The sequence below is a fragment of the Lolium perenne genome, chromosome 4, assembly GCF_019359855.2.
Source record: "Lolium perenne isolate Kyuss_39 chromosome 4, Kyuss_2.0, whole genome shotgun sequence".
NCBI lineage: Eukaryota > Viridiplantae > Streptophyta > Magnoliopsida > Poales > Poaceae > Lolium > Lolium perenne.
Window position 1 is genome coordinate 50,495,802 of NC_067247.2, and position 25,482 is coordinate 50,521,283.

The 25,482-nt window shown below is 44.5% G+C and overlaps 1 protein-coding gene across 1 annotated transcript; it reads right to left on the reverse strand.

Moving 5' to 3' along the window:
* Positions 1-21,059: 21,059 nt before the first annotated feature.
* Positions 21,060-22,389, reverse strand: LOC127292482 (strigolactones hydrolase CXE15). Its single transcript, XM_051321892.2, has one exon. It carries the CDS (start codon positions 22,294-22,296, stop codon positions 21,265-21,267), a length of 1,032 nt encoding a protein of 343 aa, XP_051177852.1. The 5' UTR covers positions 22,297-22,389; the 3' UTR covers positions 21,060-21,264.
* Positions 22,390-25,482: the final 3,093 nt, after the last annotated feature.

Genomic DNA, 25,482 nt, shown 5'->3' on the forward strand with positions numbered 1-25,482 from the left:
TGGACGAGGATAGCTGTTGTGGACAACACAGTGGATGTTGTTAGAGTGAAACGGCACACTTATTATGGATCGTAGGGAGTATGCAAGATAAAAAAAAGATCTACCATACATATTAGTATTATTATCATCAGTTATGTACTCATGACACTGGGAGCATACACACACGATCGTACATACTACAGTAGTACTGTACTACTTTTAAAACTACTTGCAAGATAAAATATAGCTGGATGTACAGAACTACTTATCACTGGGTGCATACACACACGATCGTATACATACTAGTACTGTACTACTTTTAACACTAGGATAAAATATAGTTGGATGTACAGAACTACTTATCAGTGGTCTTCCTCTTCAACTTCCACAGCCTGTACCATGTTGCTCTTCTTCTTCTTCTTCTTCTTCTTCTTCTTACTCTCGCTGTCCTGGAATTCCGCCAATTTTTGTTGACCCTTCTCAAAGTTCACTATTCGCCTGTATACCTCATATGTCGCGTATGCGTCGATGCTTGCATACAGGATATGCTTCATGGACAAGGGCACCTGCTTCCACAGCTTGTGTTCCTCTTTCGTAAGTTTTTTCATGATAGATTTGTACTGGCTGTCTATAATGGCCGCAGCATAGTCAGCCAACGAATCCTTATTGTTACTAGTGGAATCGGCAGGCTTCCACCTTTTCTGGATGTCCACGAAGTTCGCCACTGAGAGGTTGCAACGCCCAAGCCTGGTAATGTCGTTGCCGATGTCAACACCTGCAAATGTTATGTCAGGCATGCCAAGAAAGTCAGCGAGTTTGGGGCAGGGCTGGTCGGCCGAGGAAATCTGGTACAGAGGCGATGTGCCCATGCACAACTGTATGAGGGCAGCCTTCTGTTCAGGCCCATAGGTGTACTCTACGTCTAGGCCAACAATTTTGTACGAGTCTTCTTTCTCCAGTATCAACTCGATTTTGTTGATGTATTCCTCCACCTTAGACGCCATATTGGTATAGTTCGCCGTAATGGTGGTTGTTCCATGAGCGAGGAAAGTGTGTCCTTGGTAGAACGCTTCCATGGAGGGTAGCGAGAGAGGGGCACAGGCGAGAGTGTCAGGGAGAAGACGAAATGAGGAAGACGAATGTTAACCGCCACGCCAGGGCCTGCAAACCGCCCGTCGCTAGATGCATGCATTTGGACGGTTTTGAAGATGACGGGCCATAGGGCACGAATGCAGTTTCCCTGTTAAAATAATAATAACCGCCCACGTACTTAATTAATTGTATGCTTATTTGTTTCTCGAGAGGAGCCTAGTTTTTTTCTACGAAACTCTGAAGATCTATTAAAAATCATCAACATTAGTACAAAGAGATTCAAAATTAATATTACCTTCGTCTAAAAGGAGGTGTCTTAGTTTTGTCTAATACGGATGTATATAGACATATCTTAGTTGTAGAAACTACAAACATGTCTTCTTTGCACCACTTAGCTACCACTACAAAGTACAAACACTAACGCAAGGTAGATCAGCATCATGCAATGTAGACATTACAGTATTTTTGTACTACTGTACTTGTCTTCCCTGGTCTATGATTCAATATCTAGTATACTGTACTGCTTATACACCAGGGAGATTCAAAATACGAGTTGAGCGCCAAAACTCCCGCCTCCATACACATATTTCGAATTCCCTTTCGACCCCTATTACCAATGACGCAAAGGCAGACAAGTGAAGCCGGCGTTGGTTGGGGTCTCGTTCGTAATTTACACATCCCCTCTGATATATATAGTCTACCGCCTTCCATTCGTCTTCCCCATTTCCGCAAAAAATCTGTCGCAATACTCCAGGCCCATCATCTCTCACCTGCCGGACCACCGCACCGGAATATCCCAGCCGTACTTAGCCGGCATACCACCTCACCTACCTGAGGCCACCGACTCCCTCGTCCGCAGCACCAGATCCGCTTCACCAACGCCGTCGTGTACTGCATCGGATCTGCTTCACCGACTGCTTCATCCGCAGCACCAGATCCGCTTCACCAACGCCGCCGTGCACTACACTATCTGAGTTCACCGACTCCCTCGTCTGCCGTACCTTATCCGCTTCACCAACGACGCCGTGCACTGCACCGGATCTGCTTCACCGACTCCCTCGTTTCAGATCTGCTTCCCCGAACCCATCATCGACCGCCCCAGATCTGCTTCCTCGACGCCGACGCCCACCGCAACCGCAGCACCCCCGTTGTCGTCGACGTGACCCGCAAGGATGCCGAGTATGACTACACGAAGCCGCCGTCGAGGTAACCAGACCCCCTCCCCCCTACACGTTTTGGTCTGTTACCATAGAAGGTTACCATAGAAGATCTATATACTGATTCGTCCGTCTAAAAAAGCATCGACAGAGAAGTCCCATAGATCTAGCTCCGCCCCGCTCTCAATGCGCGTGGCAGATGGCAGGATCCTGCGCATTTGCCCATGCCACTCCTTGAGCTCTTTGTCTTGATGTGCTTCACACACTGGGCTTATAATACTAGGAAGCTTGTGCCTCACATACACTTACACACAGGGCTACTACTACTAGGAAGCTTTATTGGATATCTCAGTGGTACAAAGCTTACTTACATGGGACGGGTGATACTCTATTTAAACTTTTGTACATGACCCTTTAGATTGTTGCCATGTGCCAGAATCCAAACCCTATACCATACTTCTAGAATACTCTACAAACTCTAGATATTTCATACTACTCGTAAATATCTCACTCTAGAACATTCCCCATTCTACAATTCTCTCTACAAACCTTGGATACTTCATGACTAAGCTAGCTCCTTTACTAGCCAACCACATTGATAAGATTACTACTAACAATCCCCCCCCATAATCTTGTCATATAAACTATCTTTACTATTAAATTTAAAATAGGCCGCGGTGGTTGGTGATGGTACGTCAAACGTGTATACAACTCACCCCGAACATAAAAAGTAAGGTCAGCGTGACCGGCTCCATGAGGAGTTCTTATCAGGATTAGTTAGGTCACGACCAAAATCCAATCCGTAGCACTAGGTAGCAAAATCAGCATCCCTTTCCTAATTCTAATCGGTAAGACAAGCATAGATCGGTTCAGCCACACATCTTTTTCGTTCGCTCCCCTTTTTATTCTCTAAGGAACCCTCTCCTTAACGAGCGTAGATTGATGGAGATGGTTTTTGTACCGGTCAATCTTTATATCCTTTCTGGCATAGTTCTGTAAAAGATCGGCAGGTGATCCGTCCTTTCTCCTCTGCCGTAGTTCATCAACGCATGTCCGGCAATCCCGGTTAGATCGACACAATCGGCAAAAAAGAAAAAGGCCAAAAGAGACCCATTGATTAGGCTCCTCTTGCCGTGCTACTTTAAATTTTCTAACTTTTCTTTCATTCGCAAACATACAGTGACAACCTATATGACTCTAGGTTTCTTTTCCTAATTTTTGCACGTGCATGCATTTTCCCTTTAAAATTCGTAGGACATACAAATCTCAACACTTATGCAACTAAAAATCCTTAAAAAAACAAAGCTTTCATACCTATGACTTTTAAGAGGTTAGTGACAAGAATCAACCACATGTTTTGGAGCGCAGTGACATTCTCCCTAAAAAAAACCATGTTTCATGCGTGGGTGTTTCATTAATAAAGAGAAATATCTGTTCGATTGGGGCCACGTTTCGACGTGTGTTCTCGACAAATCAGTTTCTCGCACAAAGTATCTCGAAGGTGTTCATAGAGATTGCATGTGCATTTGTGCGTTCGTAGGAGCGAGTATGCATTTAGTGAGCATTTATATTGTACCGTGTTTTGTTAAAAAAGATGGTGTAAAACGGGCACCTTTTACGATATACTCCCTCCGTCCCAAAATGTAAGGCGTCTAAGGATTGGTCAAAAGTCAAACCTTACAAACTTTGACCAAATATTTTAAAAATATTTACATCTACAATATCAAATTGACATATTAAGAAATTATACTTTAGGGTGACTCTATTGATAATGATTTAGTATTGTAAATATTTATATTTTTGTGTGTAAACTTGGTCAAACTTTAAAAACATTGACTTTTAACTAATCCTTAGACGCCTTATTTTTGGCACGGAGGGAGTATCATTCAATAAATACTATGAATTATTCGATCGTTTGTTCAAACATGTTAATTAGATCGGTCGATTGATCAACTCGGATCGGTCGATCGAGCATCAGAGTTGTCTTGTTGATGACAAAAAATAGTGCACATTGTATGATACTGACGTACCACAGATTCTAAAGAAAATGAGGACCATGTGGCCACACATCCTGGACATAGACATTGCGATTATATTCCATTTATTCTATATTTGGAGGGAGCCATCTTTCGTTATTAACCCGTTGCAACACACGGGTATTATGCTAGTATCCCCTAATCCAGATCACATGGACCATGCACTTCATCTTGTGATGGCATCACACCGACTCACGTCAAGCAATGACGCCGCACCCTGCTTGTTAGCCTGACACCGACTTCATTTTAGATATCATGTAGTACATGTCAAGTACCAAATCACTGAGAACCAACCTGTGTTTGGATGGTTAGGAGGGCAGTGGCACCCCCAGATTTAACGCTTTGGTGTCTCAAAAATGGAGGAATATTCTTCTGTGGGATGCGGCATTCCCGATGATATTGTGGTGCTAGTGGTGACTTCGTCAATCTCAATACCCGTCGGAACAGTTTCTTGGATGCAGTTTCCTGAAGGTGCTCGAAGGGGTAGTGTGTGTGCTTGAGTCATGAGTGTATGTATGTACGTGTGAGCGTCTATGATTGTACTGTGTGTTGCAAAAAATAGTATTAATTTTGTCTTGTTCATACTAAGACTAGCAAAGCGTTCCCTGCTCTATAAACTCTCAACAAACACCCCTATAATATCTATCTAGTTCGTCCTAATGTTAGAACAGTAATTGCATGCTATGTAATTCATCTATTTTTGTTAGGAAACCTACATGTTTGTTTGCTTTTCTTATTCTCAGGTGACAGGTTGTGTGCTGGGACCATAGCCGCCGTCTGTTTTGTTCGTTGCAAAATGTTGTTTTATATTCCGCCATTCTGTGCTCTTCTGTGTTCACAAGGTTTTACATTATAATTTCCATCTGTTTTGTTGTAAACAATGACGGTAAATGCCAATTACTATTTCCTTTCTGCTATCCTTTTGCCATCCTGTAGTACATGTGTGAACTCATTGCTCTGGTACATTTAAATTCTTCATTGTTTTTGTTCTTCAAGAGCTGCAACCCTAACTCTTTGCTGTAATTTCATGTTGCACTATCACATGGAACACAGCAAATCGTGGAGTGAATCACCCCTATAATCCAGTAAGTACCTTTCATTTTTGATATGCTTATCGTGCTGGAACCAGTTTGTGTTTAATACATTTACTCTCCATATAGATAGGATAACTGGTTTGAAATAAATCATGCTATTTGTATGACTGCACGTCTTCGTTCATTTTCCTGCTAGCTTCTCAAACTTGTTCTATTGCCTGTCTAATCTTTTTTTGTTTGATCGTGATTAAACCAATTTAATTGTTCTGCTTAACTTAAATGATCTGGCATTTTATTCCAGCCACATAATGTTTGATTGCTCATGCACTTCCTCATACCGTTATGTCTTCTAGATTTCTTCCATAATGATAAGAATGTTTTGCTTGGTGAATATGAGTCAGATGATGATTCAATTGGTTATTAGTCCTTGATTCATTGAGTTGACTGATGATTAAAACATATAAACCTTGCGACTATCTGGCATGCTTGTTGTGGGATACAATGAGCATATTTGTTTTTTGTAAGACTTTTTCGGATTTCACTGTTGATTAATCCAATGCCACCTTCTGTAGTAGGAAATCCACCTTCAGTAGGTATCATAAATAAGATTTGTTGTTACTTTTTGGCTGACCCATCTTTTATTTTTAGGCACAAAATGGTTCATTTGTTTGTTTCTCCTTCCCTTATATTGCGCTCATGGGTTAAACATTGAAATAATATGTCAGTTTATATGAATCCCAGAATGGTTGCTGTCTAATCTGTCTTAATTGGTCCTGCTCGTTTATATTTGGCACCAAATGAATATATTTCTCTTTTATCTGAGGCATTCCCATGGCTGGCCGATGATTAAAATAATGAAATTTAGGGGGTTGGAGATTCTCCAACTGCACAATGTCTGGCTAGTTTTGTCCACATGACCACTTTTGTGGAACTTAAGGGATCTGAAGCACCCCTTCCAAGTGTCAATTTTAATAGACAATGTTATGCGGTTTCTGGCTTATTTTATTAGGCAGATCGTCTAGTTACTTGATTTATTTTGTTCATATTTGCCATCCGGTTGCTCTGCTGTTGCATTGGGGTTGATTGCTTGCATTGTTATATTATGCCTTGTGCTTTGTGAAAATCTGCCATCTGTTTTGATGCTTTGCAAAAATCTGTGACAACTAATAATATGGTTGTTTTCTCAAATTGTATGGTTCTGTAACTTGCACTGTCTTGTTTTCAGCCCCTGAATAGAGCAAGCAAGGCAGATGGCAGGGCATGTACATCAAGTGTCCAGGTCTTTCCACAGCACAGCCGTGACAATGCCAATTCATCTGATTGTCAGATGATAGCTACTGTCCCAGCCATTCCAGCACAAACAATCGCTGCCTTTGCACACGAATCAATTGATATAATTCGCAGCAAAGAGATGAAAGAGATTCAAATATCATCATAACAGTCAATGAGATACATGAATTGAAAAATAGGCAAGCTTGGATTGAGCAGATCCTTAATAATCTACTCTGCAGATCTAATGGAAAGCCAGCTGTTACTTGCACTCTGATGAATTCTACCTAACAGAAATGCAGTTTTGCCGATGATGCCATTTGTATGGCTTGTATCATTTGAGTTATTTCGACTTGTTGTTGTATTTGAGAATTTTTGCTGTTATTGTAATCCTTGAGCATTTTTTCCTGTTATTGCTATAGTTTGCAATCATTGTAACAAATTTTCAATGTAATGATTATTTTATCTTGCACTCGGCCTTAAACAGAACTACTAGTATGGTTTCACAATTTTTTATCATTATACTATGCAAGATTTAGCGGTCGCCCCAAATTCAGAGCACCCATAGCGATTTGGGGGCCGGCGTCGTTTTAGGGCTCGCACCGGTGCGCTCCAAACGGCACCGGCTATTTGTCGAGCCGAGTAGAATCACCGGCATCCCCGAGCCGGCCCCTTCGCCAGGGGCGTGAATCAGGTGCTCCGGGTGCCTCGCGGAACGACGGTTTTCGCTGGTGGAGGCGCCTTGTCAGCGAGAGGACGCGACGGTTCGCATCGACTGGCCACGACGCGGGAAGGTTGGTCGTCGGCGTTTAAATGGCCTCCCGCGCGGAAACCAAGGCAGCGACTGGCCACGAGGGCAGCGACTGGCCACGTGGCGTCCAGTCGCCGTAAATGTGGGTAGTTGCCACCGCTAGATATATAGGACGTACGCCGTCCACCACCGCCGCTCCATTCTCTACTCTCCACATCAAGATGCCGCGCCGTCTGAAGACCACCTACTCGATGCTTGGCCTCAACGGCCGCGCGCTGCCTCCACCACCACGGCAGCCGCAGCCGGAGCCAGAGCCGGAGCTGCAGGCCGACGACGAGCACAGCTCCGATGAGGACGAGGACCCACGGTTCGAGTCCTGGCACGATGTCTACATAGCAGAAGCGGAAGAAGAGGCGGCGGATCGAGGAGTCAGTGCAGTCGGGCAAGCCGCCGCAGGCCCCCGCCGACCCGGAGCAGGCGGCGATCCTCGCGTCGCTGAACGCACAACGATACCAGCGGTTGAGGGAGGAGGAGCGCGAGTTCGTCAACGACGCGAACCTCGAGCACGTCCTCGAGATATCGCGCCAGCGAGCGGTCACGGAGGAGGCGGGACGCCGCCTCAAGGAGGCGGAGCGACAGAAGCTCGCAGAGCTCAACGCTCATCGCCACCAGGACGCGTTCGCTCACCAACAGGCGAGGCGCGCCGAGATCGAAGCTTCTCGGGAAAGGCTGGAAGCGCGGGGACAGCGCCGCCGGCAAGCCCCTGCGATGCCGGCCGCCATGCTCCACCGCCAGATGCGCGAAGCAACGGAGGAGAAGCGGGCACGGAAGCAGGCGGCAATGGCGAAGAACAACAACGAGGCAGGGCCGTCGAGCGCCCCTACCGACGGCCAGTAGACCAGGATTAAGTTTATGTTTAGTTATGTTTAAATTCGAGCTACTTTGGTATAAATTTCGTATGAATTTGGGTTTTTAGATGTCAATTTAAATTTTAAAATCTATCGGGGCTGCCGTTTTGGGGCCGCCGGTATGGGAGCAGCGTCCCCAAATAGAGGATGCTGTGCCGGTGGAGATGCTCTTATAGATAGATAATGATCATGGTAACAGAAAAAATCGTCAACGTGATGATGATTTGATGTTGCACTCGACCTTGAACATAAGTACTAGTACGGTCTCACAATTTTTTTAATCATTATACTTTGCAACATTTAGCAGATGCGCCAAATTCAGACATAGATCATGATCATGGTAACAAATTTTCAGCATGATGATGATTTGATGTTGCACTCGGGCTTGAACAGAAGTACTAGTACGGTCACTCAAAATTTTAGCATTATACTTTGCAATGGATGCACCAATTTCAGATATAGATCATGATCAGGGTAACAAATTTTCAACGTGATGATGTTTTGATGTTGCACTCGGCCTTGAACTGAAATGCTAGTACGGTCTCACAATTTTTTATCACTATAATTTGCAAGATCTAGCGGATGAGCCAATTTCAGAGATAGATGATGATCATGGTAGTAACCAGTATTTAATGTGATGATGATTTGATTTTGCACTCGGCCTTGAACAGAGGTACTAGTACGGTCTCACATTTTTTAATCATTATAGTTGGACCTTAGCCAAATTCAAAATCTCATAGCGGCAAAACTTCCCGCCCACAAAATACAAAAATTTGACACGCTTCCAAATTCCCATTCTACCCCTGCGGAGATGACAGAAAGGTCGGTTGGTGGGGGGTGGGGGGTATGCCCGTCATTTTTTGGATCACCACCTCCCTAGCCCGGAAAACCCTCCCAGAAAAAATTCATTTCCCTCAGACCACCCACCGGAACTTCCCAAGTCCCTCTCTCCCACCTCCACGACCACCGCACCGGAACATCCCCGCCGGACTTCCCTGGCCTACCCGAGCCCTCGCGATCCTCGTCATCCGACTGCCTGCCGGAGCCGCTTCATCGACGCCGTCATCAACCGGACCGGATCATCCCCGCCGTACCACGAAACCATATGCTCATCCAGCAGTCTACCGCAGTCGCTTCAGCTTAGCCGCTTCGCCGGATCCGTCTTCCACCGCATCGGATCTTGCTCACCGACACCGCTGTGCATGAACCGGATCTGCTTCACCGGCGCCGTGCATGATCTAAACTCTTCTACTGTCGCTTTTCTATTGCTTGCCTCCAAGTTCTTGTTTAATCTTGGGGGAACCTGTTTGTGCTAACGACGCGCCGTTACTTTTTTGCAGATGAGATGAGTAACCATGAAGTGTAATGGCCGTCTCTCCAACCCCAAGTAGCACATGTAGCGTACTTCATCACCGGATCTATCAACCCCAGGAAGATCTGTTGTGACTCCCACAGAGTGCTTCTCCTAATGTAAGTCCCTTGTTTTAACGCCATGTTCTGGGTTCAGATGCTTGTTTGTTTGAAGCTCTTTTAGTTCATTCCTAGCTATGACCGTAACACGTTGCTATTTTCTACTTCATTGCTAACTTTAAGCGATTGAACATTTTGGTTTGCATTCCCTGCTCTGTAGATGTAGCCATCATAACTTCTATTTTGCGCAGTCGTTGTTACAAAAATTATAGGTATTATAGTAACATCCTTCTATTATTTAGTTCATGGCCAATTTTAAGTAATTGCACATGTTGGTTCGCATTCCCTGCTCTATAGCTTTTGGCATCGTAACTTCTATATTTGGTTTACATTCCCTGCTCTGTAGATCTAGCCATCATAACTTTATCTTGCTCGATCGTTGTTACAAAAATTATGGCCTGCTACTATGTTGTTTGTGGAAATTTTTTAGTCCTTGAACATGTTGGCTTGCATTCCCTGTACTACAGGTGATGCCATTGTTTTGTATCTAGTTCATTGTAAGCTAACAAAGTAAGGACTTAGTTTGGCATGCTATCACTCTGCTATCTAGCCTGTAGTACAAATAAACTTGTCATACTACTAGATAATAATTTTGCGTGCCATCTTGTTCTTCAAAAGCTGCATTATTGACTTGTTTCTCTGACTTGGCATGACGCTCACATATGGAAAGCTGTTGATATTGGTTTGCATTCGCTCTTATACAAGTTCACAGTTGTTCACACTATATTCTGTATCTGGTCCATCCTAAGCTCCATCATTAACTATCCTCTATGTGTTGCTCATTACAAGTTTATATCCCGAAACATCTTGATTTGCATCCCCTTCACTATAAGTTCAGGAGTATTATTTAGTTCACGGCCAAAATGAAGTAATTGCACTTGGCACATGTTGGTTCACATTCCCTCCTCTTTAGCTTTTGCCATCGTAACTTCTATTTTTGGTTTACATTCCCTGCTTCCGTAGATGTAGCCATCATAACTTCATCTTGCTCAGTCGTTGTTACAAAATTTATAGCCTGCTACTATGTTGTTCATGCCAATTTTGTACTCCCTGAACATGTTCGTTTGCATGGGACTCGACAGTAGTAAGTCTGCTGTTTCATTCTAACATGCTCTGTTATATTGGTCACAGTATGCGGCATGCACTCTTTGTTTGCTTATTGTGCGCATTACGGTGATCTTGTTATAACGACGAAATGATGAGTTCCAAATTCTTTGGCAAACAATATTGTAGTGTCTTTGCCTTTCCATTGTTCTTTGTCTTAACTTGTAATGTCTTTGTTTCGGATATAGGTGCTGCATGGACAACTTAAAAGATTGCCGGATCCCTTCATTGTATTGCTAGGTTTAATTACCATTCAATTTCTCTGGGTTCTGTAATATTTTTTCAATGCCTTGCGGCTGATGTAATATTTAGTTAGTTTTTATAGTTCTTTCGCGCATTTTTTCTTTGGTCCTTGTGGTAAGTGAGGCTATCCGACGTAAATCAATGCTGCGTAAATATTCTCGATATCTAAATCACGAATTCCCATCCCTTAAACGGCCCAATTAAGCGAAATCACATATGTGCCGCCCGCAAAATCCTAAAGCGCCTATTACGCGGCATATAAACAAAGAACTAAACGGGCTGGCCCACTTACTTATTGGGCCAGCCCACGTGATTTACTGTGGACCCCACACTTTTATTGGGCCGGCCCACTTGCTTTAAGGTGGACCCCACCCACTACTGGGCCGGCCCACTAACTAGTTGGGCCAGTCCAATTGCTTTTGTGGTGGCCCCCACATACTAAATGGGCCGGCCCTTTAAGACGAAAGTGGGACCCACCAGTGTTTTGGCCCGGCCCACTAGCGTGTTGGGCGGCCCACTTGCTATATGGTGGACCCCCCATACTAAATGGGCCGGCCCGTTAATTGGAAAGTGGGACCCACCTCGTGTTTTTGGCCGGCCCACTAGCATGTTGGGCGGCCCACTTGCTATATGGTGGACCCCACATACTAAATGGGCCGGCCCTTTAACAGAAAGTGGGACCCACCGGTGTTTTGGCCCGCCCACTATCTTGTTGGGCCGGCCCACTTGCTATATGGTGGACCCCACATACTAAATGGGCCACCCTTTAACCGGAAAGTGGGACCCACTGTGTTTTTGGCCCGCCCACTATCTTGTTGGGCCGGCCCACTTGCTATATGGTGGACCCCACATACTAAATGGGTGGCCCTTTAACGAGAAAGTGGGACCCACCGGTGCTTTTGGCCCGCCATCGGCTTGTTGGGCCGGCCCATTTGATCGATGTGGACCCCACGTACTAAATGGGCCGGCAGATAGCGTGAAAGTGGGACCCACATGCTAATTGGGCCGGCCCAATAACTTCTTGGGCCGGCCCAGTTGCTTTAATGTGGACCCCACTTTGTAAATGGGCCGGCCCGATACCAGGAAAGTGGGTCCCACATGTCTTGTGGGCCGGCCCTTTTGCCTGTTGACCGGTCAAACGAGTGCATTCGGCCCGGCCCACATACTTAGTGGGCCGGCCCATTAAAGTTTTGACCAGTCAACCTTAGAGGTTAGGCCCGGCCCACGTAACTAATGGACCAGCCCAGCCATATAGTTGACCGGTCAAACTAAGTCAGCTGGCCCGGCCCGCAAACTTAATGGGCCGACCCGCTTAAGACGTGGCAGGCCTCGTGTGGGCCTACCATCTACCACGGGGTTTCAGCCGGTTAACGCCGTTAACTGCCAGTTAACGGCGTCTGCCACGTGTCAGTTTGCATGACGTCAGCAGTCAACGGGCTCCCGGAAACACTTGGGCAACGGTCCGATTTTCCGTGGCGGAAGGGCGCCCAAGCGCGACGGACCGAAAAAATCGTCGTAGGACTTTGCCTGACGCAGTTTCCACAACAGAACCCATATCGTCGGGTTAGGCCCATAGGCGACGAAAAATACCCCTTAGCGGACGATTTTGAGACGTTGTCTATCAGAACTTTTCTTGTAGTGTAAAGTAGAGACTAATTCAACTAAGTTATCCAGGTGGAGATTAACCTTTTCATACCTAATGAAATCTTGTGAGTACACCATAAACCCTAGAATAATCCATTCCTATATAAAAGAGCTCAAGCTATGGTGTTACACTCAAGTTAGTTGAGGCGACACTTGAATTTGAGGGAGAGAACTATCCATATATCCAGATGATTAAATCATCATTCCTTGAGAAGAACTCTAAGTGAATATCTCAGGCATTCTCCTGAGATATAAACTATTGAGGCAACCATAGCTATGTCCATCCAAGAAAGTAAAATAGAAGTACTATACCCTAGTTGGTCAAGACAATACTTGATCTTAGAAGTGAGAAACCTAGTTCATGAGAGATACCTTAGGAAGCCAAACCTTGATCATTATAAATGGAGTAATGATCATAAACCCTAAGAACTTGAGGTAGAAGATATTAAGAACAATTTGATCATGTCTAAACCATCCCATATGTTAATTAGAGAGACAACTGAATAGTAACAACCCTTTGTATAGTTCAGCCCCTATATCAACCTAAATGATCCTTGAATGCACCATCCTATGAGTGGTGAGGAAGAGCAACCATAGCCAAAGTAATATGGTGTTAAATCACATATAGAACCTATACCCATATCTCAAACTAACTTGTGAATTACTTGATGATCACAAGTAAAACCCTAAACCACACCTCCATTCTAGTTTGTGTATCACTTGGGTGATCACAATTAAAACCTAGGCCATATTTGAGATTCAAACCATGTCCCATTAGGTGAATAAAATTAGAACCCTAGAATTGTTCACTAGTTAAATCTTATTCTCAATTATTGAACATATAAGAGACACCTAGTGCTAAATCCTATAATTAAACCCATGTGTGGTGATCAACCATTTATCCCAATAACCAAGACCAAACCATAATGAGAGTAGTATCTACTCTAGGTGTTTCAAGGTGTTATTATAATATAATAATAGTGCTAAACTTGGAAGGAGTTCTAGTAGAATTTCCAATTCATTAGCACATAGGTGTGCACATAAAATAATAGGCAAGTGACAACATTCTCAAATAAGAGATCAAGTCCTTAGAAAAATTTAGGACACATGAAATAACACTTGAAATCATATTCTAAAATAAGAAACTAAGTACTAAGATTGCCATTTTATTAATCAATAAAGAAAAGTAAACATATCATCTATTATTAAAAAATATTATAAGTATTATAAATACTTGGAAATTCCAAAAGAAAGAGATTGGAAATTATATTTTTTAACATACCTATTTAAATTATTGTGTATGTTGAAACTATCATAATATTAAAACTCAAAGTAGTAGGTCTCAGGCTGTAATTATTATTTAGGAGATATTTGCCAAGTTAAAATAATTACAAACATCTGCACAATAGAAAAGAATTCAAATCTGAATTCAAAATAGAATTATAAAACAGAAAATAAAAACAGAAAAAGAAAAGAGAGGAGAGAGGCTTACCTGGACCTCACCTGGTCGAGTCAGCCCAGCACCGAGCCCAGCAGCAGCCCATAGAGCAACCCAGTATCGCGTCCCAAACCAGCCCACCGTACCCCTTCGCTTGGATAAGACTTAAGACGAGGTCTTCGTCTTCGTCTGTGCCACCGCCGACGCACATGAGAACGCCACGGCGACGACGAGCTCCACGTCCCGGCCACCATTGTTGACTTCCGTGACCATCGACGACCGCCGGAGGGGTATAAATACCCGGAGGAAACCTAGCCTCGTTTTCCTTTTCTTTTTTCTCCAATTTTTCCTCTACCGAAACCCTAGCTCGCCGACTGTTCCTCTCGCCGTTGATTGGAGCATCCTCGAGCCACGCCGTGAAGCCCTGGAGCTCCGCCTCGTCTCCAGCTACCTCCTCGTCGAAGCACGCTTGCCGGGAAGCCCTGAGCCCATCGAATCGAGCCGTCGTTTCCCCTCCGGTCACCACCAGTCATTGACGTTCGCCGTCTATGTAGACCACCGCAAGCCTCGCCGACACGCCCGTCGTACTCGCGGTGAGCCCCTCTACCGCATAGCATGCTCGCCTTGCTCCCTAGCACGCCGTAGTGTCGCTGCACCGTTCACCCACGTCCGCCGCCGCGGTACCTCGCCGTCGGACAAGCTCCGGCGACCATTTAGGGGTGGCGCTGGTACCAGTAGATTCGCCTTGGCATGCTGAGTCGAGTGGTGTAAGAAGCCCGTCCGCGCGAGCCCGGGAACGGCGGCGCCGTCGCTGACATCCCGTCGGCAGAGAGTCTCCCCGCCACGTCGTTGATTTTGACCTCGTTCAAAGTCCACGTGGTAGCTGACGTGGCATTGGCCCACTCGTCAGTGACCCTGGGTAGCACTAGCCCGGGTGTGTTTAGTAGTTTCTTTTTTATTTCAAAATTCATAAATTGCGAAACATTACAAGAATAAATAAAATTCATTTCAATTCTAAAAAATACAAATGAGATATCAAAATGTTCATAAAAATAAAGTCTATCCAATAAAAATATAATATGAAATTTTTATTTTTAATAAAATTTAATTATTTAAAACTTGTTAATTAAGTATTTTCATTTAATTCTAAATTCAATTAAAATTCAATAATTAAGAAAAGTTTCAAAATAAATAAAAAATAGTAAATAAATAAAGAAAACATTAAAACTATTTTTTCTTTATTATGATCTTATTAAATCCTTATTAGAGGGATTTAAACCTTAAATGGCATTTTTCTTAATTATTAATCTTCTAAAAATAATAAAATGCCAAGTCCACTATTATTTTTATTTCAAAGATATTACTAACTTCAACTCTATAAGCAAGTTATTATCTTAAAGAATTGAATCACAAATAGGAAACCCTAGTTCCATTATGAATAAGGTTATAATTTCATAATGGTATGTGAAACCCTAAAAACCTAATTCCATTGGGAACCCTAGCTCTATTATTTTATGTGAACCCTAAGTTGCTTCTAAACCTAAAACCTAGGTTGTAAAATGTGATCATGTTGCTTTCTTTTGACTTATAGATCCATAATTGGCAACTAAATACATGTTCATGTCCTCAAAATAATAGAGGCCCTATCACTTATAAGATAGTATTCCATGTATGCATATCAATGAAACCTAAATAATGAAGTAGGGTCAACCAAGTCTAAACCCCATTTCCTATTACAAAGATCATCATCCTTAGTTATCCTTATTTAGCATCACACCATTGTGATGAATTCCAATAGCCACTATGCCATTACATAAACATATGCCACTGAAACCTACAAGTACTCCATAATTATGAATCATCCTATTTAAGAACTAATTATTCTATACTTATTGGATCCAATAGCAAAACCTAAACAACCTAAGCCTTAATTGAAATACTTCTTATTCCTTAAGAATTATGTTCTTCAAAAGTTATTCTTTTGAAGAAAATAAGGAGTATCCATCAACCCTGCATAATAGGACCAATAAACCCTAACTATCTATCACTAGTAAGATATGCCAACCTTGATAGCAACCATTTATAGTTAGTTGCTTAAGATGCTTATGCTTAAGTAAAACCATACAAGCCCTAGTTGCTGATGAATCCAACCTTGTTGGGATCCATCTAATACTTACTCAATAAACTAATTTGGAAACCATAGTAAACCATAAAACTCCAGAACCCTAATTATCATACTTGTTCTTTATTAAATAACACGTTCTTCAAAATTTATTCTTTTGAAATATATAATAAGTAATCATTAACCATGCCATATAGTACTAAAACCAACAGCTGTTCATTACATGTTAGGATTATACCAAATGCTATTGTTGTGTGCTACTAATGTTATTATTATGATATATTGCACTACTTATTTATGATACCAAGTAATCAAACCTTAATAAGAACCTTGTTTGTGAACCATATCTAAAAGTGCAACACACCTTGAACTAATCGTTACAACTCATTAATCCTAAATCATCAGGGTTAGGTCACGCTTAGAATGATTGCATCTCATACTTATGCATTATTACATCCTTGCCAATATTTTAAACATCGTCCTTACCGGACGATGATGCTATTTCAGAATTTGGAGTTATTGCGTATCAAAGACCTTGCCTGCATAATCTTGCAGTCATGAAAGGAAAGTTCATTGCTTGCTCATGTCAATTTGAGTATTTTTACCAAATTACTTGCAAAGTACTATATTTATCACTCTTGCATGAAAAGCAAATTGCTACTTTCATAAATATGAATGTGACTATGTGGTGGGCAATGGAACCATGGTATGAGTGTGGTGGAGGTTCCATTGCAAGGGTTTGTATCCATCTAGGATTAAACAACAAATGTCGTCCAGTGATTCTTGTGCCGTAACAACCGTGTTAACCATAAGATCTGGAGTGGGACGGAGTAGTCAAGTGTGTTTCTTCCTCTCGTACATCAACGGATGCGCTTACCGTAGCAGTTGTGTCTTGCAAGAACAACCGGAGGGGTGGGGAACCTTTAAGTCCCCACGGTTATGCGGTCTATGATGGGTTGCAGCGACCGGCGAAGGTATCAAGGTCATGATACCTGATAGTAGTCGAGGTCGGATGATATCCAAGGGATATGCTGACCGGCGAGGACCCAAGCTAGGTCGGAACTGCAACAAAGGGTGGGTGTGTGAGGTCGCGAAGAAATACAATATTGGCTAGGACCTTATACCGGGCCTCACACCACGGAAGTGTGGACGGGGAAATTGCCCGGTTGGCACCAAGGTTAAGATCTCTTATGGGTAAAGCAACACACCTCTGCAGAGTGTATCAAACCGTGACATGTCACTCCCTGTTCCGGGTTATGGAACTGCGAACGCTGCCGGAAAGGATTTCCATGAAGTTCTAGACACCCGGTGAAGGCTGACGGACATAGCTCTTCAGAATAAAAGTAACCTTTTGAAGAAATGATTACAAAAACCTGCATTGCCTTGGACTTTCTGGTCTATGGCTGTAGCTAGTGCATTAAACACCTCTTTCCTATAATGAACTTGTTGAGTACGCTCGTACTCATCCCTCTTTAAATTCCCTGCTTAGATATGGAGGCATCGAAGGAGGATCTACAATGCAACTCGAAGGCCGAGGAGTCAACAACTACTTCAAGGGACAGGACTCTGTCAGAAGAGTCAAATACCACATCCAACAAGAAGAAAACCTAGATTAGCAATAGAAGAGAACTAGCTCCCTAAACCTAGCTCCTATTTAGCTAGAATCCAGTCATAGTCTCTAAAGCTTGTCAAATTCTCCATAGATAGAGTTCGTGATAAGATTAGACTACGAGTCGTTCTTCTGGAGTTTATTTGCAGTTTTACCTCATTGTAAAGTAGGAGTCTGTGCTGATCTTATGTAAAGAGTCTGTGTGTAATTATATAGACATGCCTTGGACCCGCATATGATTCTGTTGTACCACTCTGAGGGATGTAATACTAGTGGAACGGTGTTTCATTGGTGTTATGTCAACGACTTGCATAGTACACCATGCAGTGGTATGCTGGGTCACCACAACCGCATCATCTCGAAATTCAAATTATCAATAGTGAATTAAGGAGAAATACATGTGTGGAGATGACAAAATGACTGCACATTGTTGGCAGTATTTTTCGATAATGGACGCTTTATTACTTTAGTAAAGTATTACACCCGGCCTCTTTTTTTTTGAGTTGGGCTACGACGGGTTTGTGCCAATATGAGTGTTGTTATAAGACTACTCATAGAGTCATAGTGGGCTATCTAAGGTAGTAGCATGCAACTACATTCATTGCCAACTGGACATTTTGATGGCATGGTTTATCATTTAATGAAGAAAGATGGTTGTGGTAACTAGTATGTTACCATAACATCATAATTTTCAAGATAAATGGGTCTATGAGCTAATAAAGAGAGCGAAACCCCTTAGTTTCAGTGTTGTTGTTGACTAAAAGGTTGAATGTAGATTATTTTAGAAGAAATTTTAGTGCTACAATGTAGACTATTTCAGAACGGGGGAGTATGATACTATATATATATGTTAATATGCACTATGAAAAATAATAACATAGTATGCATGACAATACTTTATATTACCCCCCACTACGACTAATCTAACTAATCACTCAAAGCATAAGGAGTTTAAGACCTCATGTATAAATATATTTAGACACATCACCAAACAAAAGCATTCTGCAAATAAACCATGGAGCAAATCTCTCTTTTTCTACGAAAACTACAAATGTCAAGCAATGACCGGTGTTCTTCAGCGAGGCTTATTTTGGCTAATTGATCGGTAAAACATGTTTTCACATGAATGTGTGCCATAATCAAGAGATGCATGTTGTCACATGAATCAGTGTCTCAATCAGTACCTCCGGCATCAAACATGTCACATGAATCAGTGCCTAATCAGAGCAAGTACAATAAGATCTAGTCAACATGCAATAATAATTTAAATATTATATTTGTACTTAGTTGGAGGAAAAAAAAGAGGAGATAGAAAATAAGTGGGCTTAAGAGTTAGCTGTAGTATGTGCTCCTAGAAAAGTTATGAGAGTAAAAAATATGGGTCATATATTAATAAAGTAATACATAAAAAAACTACCTCCGTTTCGATGTATAAGGCGCACACATATTTCAAACCAAACTTTGATAAAAATAAATCTTAATTATATTGTATGTATTTAGTATCGTTAGATTCGCATTGAAATATACTTTCTAACGATGATAATTTTATATCAACAATTTTTATATATTTAAAGCAATTATGGTCAAAGAAAAAACACATAAAACGAGGATGCCTTGTTCATCAAAATGGAGGGAATATTGTACGTGTTAGCTATATTTTAGCTATAGATAACATGATTACAGCCAACAGCCGAATTATTTGGTTGAACTTGCTCTCAATGAGACTTGCATATTTTGGTCAAACTGAATCCATGTACATTTTATTTTGTTTGAGATGTATGCGCATGTCCTGAAGGACCTGAACCAATATGAATAAGAGGAACCGCCCAATTATTTGTTTGAACAAACAGCTTTGCTCTTGCTGAGCACGCCCAGTTAGGCCCACTTCTTTTAAGCTTCTGCTTATGCATAAGCCGGCTTATGGGTTTCGGTGGGGGGAAACTGTGGTGGAGAGAGGCTCCTAGAAATTATCCTTCCTATTCTTTTGGGCTTGTGGAAATCTAGCTTATGTAGTGTGTTGAGTTGTGTAATGTCTGTAATGCCCTCGAATTTGATATATGCTCTAAATAAGTGATGGCACCATACGTGTGATAGTTTTTAGCAGAAAATAACATATGAACAAATGAGAAAAATTATGATAAGTCAAACGATAACTAGAATATGGAGTTGCAGTATAATTCATTACATGTCCAAATAAAAAAACGATAACTAGAATATGGGATATGTACCAAAATTTATACCAAACCCTCCCAGAATTTCATAGCATACACAAGTGCCCAGAATTTCGAACAGATGATTTGTGTAAAAAATACTAATGCTAAGTTCAAGACAGTTCATGTAAGCAATACAAACAAATTCCAGAGAACAATTGACATCACAGATTTCGTATTAACAACCGAAATTCGAGCTATTGGTTGGGAGCATTTCTACAAGAGATTTGAGACAAAAATTGCAAGCAAATCGAGCTAAAGTAGGCTGCGAGGACGACACGTCCGGCTGAAGTAGTTTACAGGTTGTGGAAGATGAGATGGATGTCGCTGCTGCGGGTAGGATAGCTGGGGACGTGCTGCTGCGGGAGGACGAGCTCAACCTAGCTGCTGCGGGGAGGACGAGGTCGTCAGGATCTGGAGGTCATCGTCGCCGGTTGGGGAGGATGAGGCTGGGGTTCCGGCTGGGGACGCTCTGCTGCGGGGAGGACGAGCTCGAGTAGGATGGTGAGAGGCGTCGCGGCGGTGGCCGGCGAGGAGCGGCGGCGGCGGCCGGATGAGGAGCGGCGGCGGCCGGGGTGAGGAGCGGCGGCGGCGGCCGGGTTGAGCGGCGACGGACGAACCCTAGATACGCATGTCTCTCGTGCGCGTGCGTGGCTGGGAAGAGGAATTTCTGCGTACCTGTCCCTGTTTGCTTTTTTTTTCTCTTTTCACTTGAGTCAAACCTGTTGGCTGCTGGGAATCTTGGGAGTGGCAGTTCAGCCGTAAAACTGAAGAAAAGGAGGGGCAATTGATATACCTGTTCGGTAGAAGCTCGGGAAACGCCTCAGAAACGGGTCGATGGCAATTTCTGCGTAGAGACAGGAATGGGGCTTCACGGTGGGGAGAAGCAGGCCAGAAATTTTCCCTTCTTTTGGGCTTCAGCTTCTGTGGACCTAGAAGCTGCTCTATAAGCCCAAAAGAAGTGGCCCTTATTTGTTTGAAGCTCCGCCACACTGATCCACAACGTGCTTTATTCAAAACTTTTGAATGGCATTCACTTGGACGAGAATGGTGCGTCGCTCTCTAGACACTAGTGTCCACAACAAAATGTTACAAGATCGACATACAACTACTGTAACTTGACTGACACACAGGACTCCACGAGGCAATAATGCAATATAAAACGGAGCCACGCCAATCAGGCGGATCCATCCCCAGATCAGTTGGAGACGGCGGCGGCGTCGCCGCCGTTGTCGTAGACAAAGCGTTTCATGAGGCGGACCACCTCGCTCCCGGCGTCACCGTACGGCTCGACGGAGAAGAACCCGTGGTCCTGCCCGTCGAACTTGACGAGCTCCACCGACTTGCCCATCGCCTTGAGCCTCGCGGCGTAGTCGGCGGCGCGGTCGCAGAGCAGGTCGTACTCGGCGATCACCACGAGCATCGGCGGCAGCGGGAGGCCGTCCATCGCCGGGCTCTCCGGCCCGAACGGGTTGGCGAACGGGTGGTCCCTCGTGGATCCCGGCGGCAGCAGGATTCGCCATCCCTTGTCGATGACCGGCAGCGAAATGAACGGGCCCGGCGGGAGCTCCAGCTCCGACTTGGTCCTCTCCACCCCGCCGAACAGCGGGAAGAGCAGCACGTGCCCCCGGACGCGCACGGGGTCGAGGCGGCCGACCTGGCCCGAGGCGAGGCGGACGGCCGTGTGGTGGACGACGCCACCGCCGGCAGAGTCGCCGGCGACGAACACCCGGCCGAAGTCCGCCAACTCCGCGAGCCATGGGTCCGCGTCCGGCAACTCCTCGACAACCGCGACCGCCTGGTCGCGGACCCAGCGCAGAACGGTGGCGGCGTCGTCGAGGCCCGCGGGGAGGGGGTGCTCGGGGGCGAGGCGGTAGTCGGCGGAGATGACGACGGCCGGGAGCTCGCCGGCGAGGCGGAGGCAGCAGTCGTGGAAGCACGGCATCTCGAAGCTGCCCATGATATACCCGCCTCCGTGGTAGTAGACGATCACGGGGAGCTTCTGGCCGGGAGAGGAGGAGGCCGCCTGTGGCTTGTACACGCGGAGCTTGCAGACGTCGTGGCTGGCGTCGTACACGATGTCCTTCCACTGGACGACGGGCTGGCCGGGCGGCGGCGTCAGGGGCGGGTGCGGGTAGGTGTACTCGGCGCGGATCACGGAGCCGTCGCTGAAGAACTGGAGTATTCCGGGCACATCCTCCACGACGTGCGGCGGCGGGAAGGACGCCATGGGCGCGGGATGGGCGGTGGAGGCTATGAAGATAAGCTAAGTTGACTGAAGCAGTTCAGTGAGCAGTGATGGTACTGGACTACTGGTAGTGTGGTGGGTAGTTGGGTGACATCTTCGCTGTGCTGCCCTCTTTTATACACGAGCTGAGTGACATCTTCGCCCTGGCATCGTCGCTGTCCTTTTTTTTTTTCATGAAACTTGGTGGCCACGGATGTATCAACAGTTAGCGAGTCAACGATTTGCCTCTTGCACTGATTTCCTCGCTGTTTCCACCAAGGAGATCCGAAATGATCTTGAGAATGACAATTTTTTGTGTCGATCCAACAGAAATGGTTTGATGTAACTGAGCTAAAAAAAGCAATCGAAAAAAGAGAGAGCTGAAAGCAGGGTTTAACATTCCGTTTTTTGCGCCTCAAAGAGATTCACCAATGGGTGTGGCTATTTCTTAGTTGAGTTGACTGAGAATTGACTTCGATGTCATCAAATTTTAGTTGCAACTAATGTTACAACTGATAACTAGCACAAATCACAAAGCAAATCTAATAGTGTATGACTTAACTGAGCATGAGCTTAGCTGAGAACCCAACTTAGCTTTCTATATGTATGGAATTATTATTTAATTCATTTTGATGATCTTTCATATAGGGGAAACCTGATTGTGGTGAAGTCTGCAGTGTTCGGTGGTCATCCGAATAAGAGAGGAAGAGATCCAAGGGAGAGAAGGGATTGTGGCCGCCCTGATAGGAAAACGCATATAGGTCACGAGTTACCAACGACGTGCCAAACAAGGGCTCCACCGCCACTATATTACCCTCGGCGCACCAAAATATTGGGTGCTGCTAAAAAATACCACCGACGTACCTAAAATTTTGCGTGCCGGTGGTAAAGGTCGCCCAGGTCCGAGCCAGGGAAGAGCCGTGCCCCCACTTACCGTTGATGTACATCATAGTGGTACACCGGTAGTATATTGCTACCGCTGACATACCACTATATTGGTGCACCGAGGGTAAGTGTAGACAGAAATTGCACTCCCTTGTGGATCGCCTTTTCTGTTTAAGAAAAAATATAAACGGAAATGATACAAACATAAAAAACTTAAAATTCGTTGAGATGTCCATATGTTATGTAATCTAGTTGTAAGGAAAAATAAGAATCATGAGGACATATTTTGCAAAATGGCGCCATGTTTTGGTAAAATGGCTCTGGATTTTGCAGACAATCTCACATGGAAGAGTTCTTTTTTTTAAAATGTATCTACAGAAAAAAATTACATCTGAATTCAACGGCTCGATGGCGTTTACCGGTTTTTTTTAGAATCCTCAAATTTTAAAAGGAAAATGGAGTTTCCAGACGTTTCAAATTTTGGAGCAACTTTTTTTTCAAAAGGGCTCACTTACCGCCGAAGAACCACCATATTGGTGCGTTGGCGGTAACCTCACTTTAATTTGAAAATACGTCGGGGTTACCTAACTCGCCCACTCCCCTCTCTCTTATAGTTTCTCCCCTCCTCCTCTTGCCCTTCTCCACCGCTCGCCCACCCCCTCTCTCTTCTCTTTGCTCCCCCTCCTCCCTCCGGACTCCCCTTCCTTTCCCTCTGCGCATCCAAGCCAAAGAGGTGGTGCCCTAGTTGCAAACAAATCGTCGAGTAGTTGCCGCCGACCATAGCCACCTCCTCGACACTCCTCGGGGACGCTCCACGACACCAACCTCTTCCTTGACACCAACCTCGATGCCGACCTCTAACGTCCTTCAAGATCTCATCGCCGTGTTCCCTCCTCTCTACTCCTGATCTCATTGTGGACGACGACCTCGTACCGTTACTCTCCTCTCATCAACGCCACAAGGAGGCACCATGGACTCAATTGTTTTTTTTTGTTTTTTAGGGTGTTTTCTGTAAAATTATGTTGATAGCTTGGTGTTGGAGCTTTTCTTATTGCAAAAAGGTAGGGCCATCGTACCTAACCAGTTCGCCGTTAGTATGTCCATATATAGCCGGTGTACCAGGCTAGTGTGCAGGTGGTAGTCCATTACCACCATGGTGTTACTATTTGGCTCACGCGGGTGCGCCTACGGTAGCTTTTATTTGGTATGTCGGCGGTAAGCTTTTCCCTAGTAGTGCTAGTTGGGCTGCTTGGACCTTCTAGAGGACGGCCAGGCCATGCCAACTAGACCAGCTGACATAGGCATGCCGAATGGGCCTACCGAATAAGGTACCCGAGGTTATCTGGAGGCCCACGACTCGAAGCTTACAAGGCCCAGAAGCCAAGACAACCTCGATAGGAATATAGAGTTTTATTAGGAATCACGAATCATGTAACAATATGGGAGAGTCTCGGATGGCTCCTCGGAGTTTGTAACTTGTGTGACACGAAATCCCTCGGCTCTTCCTCCTATATAAAGGGGAGTCGAGGGGAGAAGAAAGGATCGAATCTATTGTCAACACACACCCTAATTTCTGAGTCGACCACCTTTTCGGCTGAACCTTTGAGATCTACTTGCCCTCTACTTTTTACGAAACCCTAAGTCTACAATCTGTAGGCATTGACAAGTTGATACCTTGTCAATTGGTGTCGACTGTGGGGATTGGGGGTTGCAAGGAGGTGATCTCGATGGCATCGTCAACATCATCAATGGCAAGCAATGTGATGGACGGAGGTAAACGGATCCAACCTGATCTCGGCGGTTTTGTTCCTCCCCCTTCCGCCCATTTTCATGCATATGCCGATCTGGAGGAGTCGACGGAGATGACGTTCGGGCGCTTCCGCTTCCTCGTCGGGAAAGAAGGATCGAATCGTCTCGCGGCACCGTTTTTTTGGGACCGTTAGCGGCCGATTCCAATTTCTCGGGATCATCATCATCATCATCATCAATCGAGTCAGGAGATGAGGAGGTTTCACCACCAAGCTTCTCCAAACCCGCCATCAGTGGAAGACTCGCCGATCTGTTCGGCGACATGACTTTCGGGTCGTTCACAGATTCCGATCTGGGTAGCGACCCGGAAAGCATCGACAACGCTGGCCTCACCAACATCGACTTCATTGACAAATCTACTTATATCAGGGAGGTCTTCGCCGATCTATACGATGGTGTCACCGACCCTGAAGATGATGAAAACAAATCTACCATATATCACCAAGTCTGCGCAATCGGGGAAGCAAGCCGCCAAGCGGACGAAGCGTCAGATGC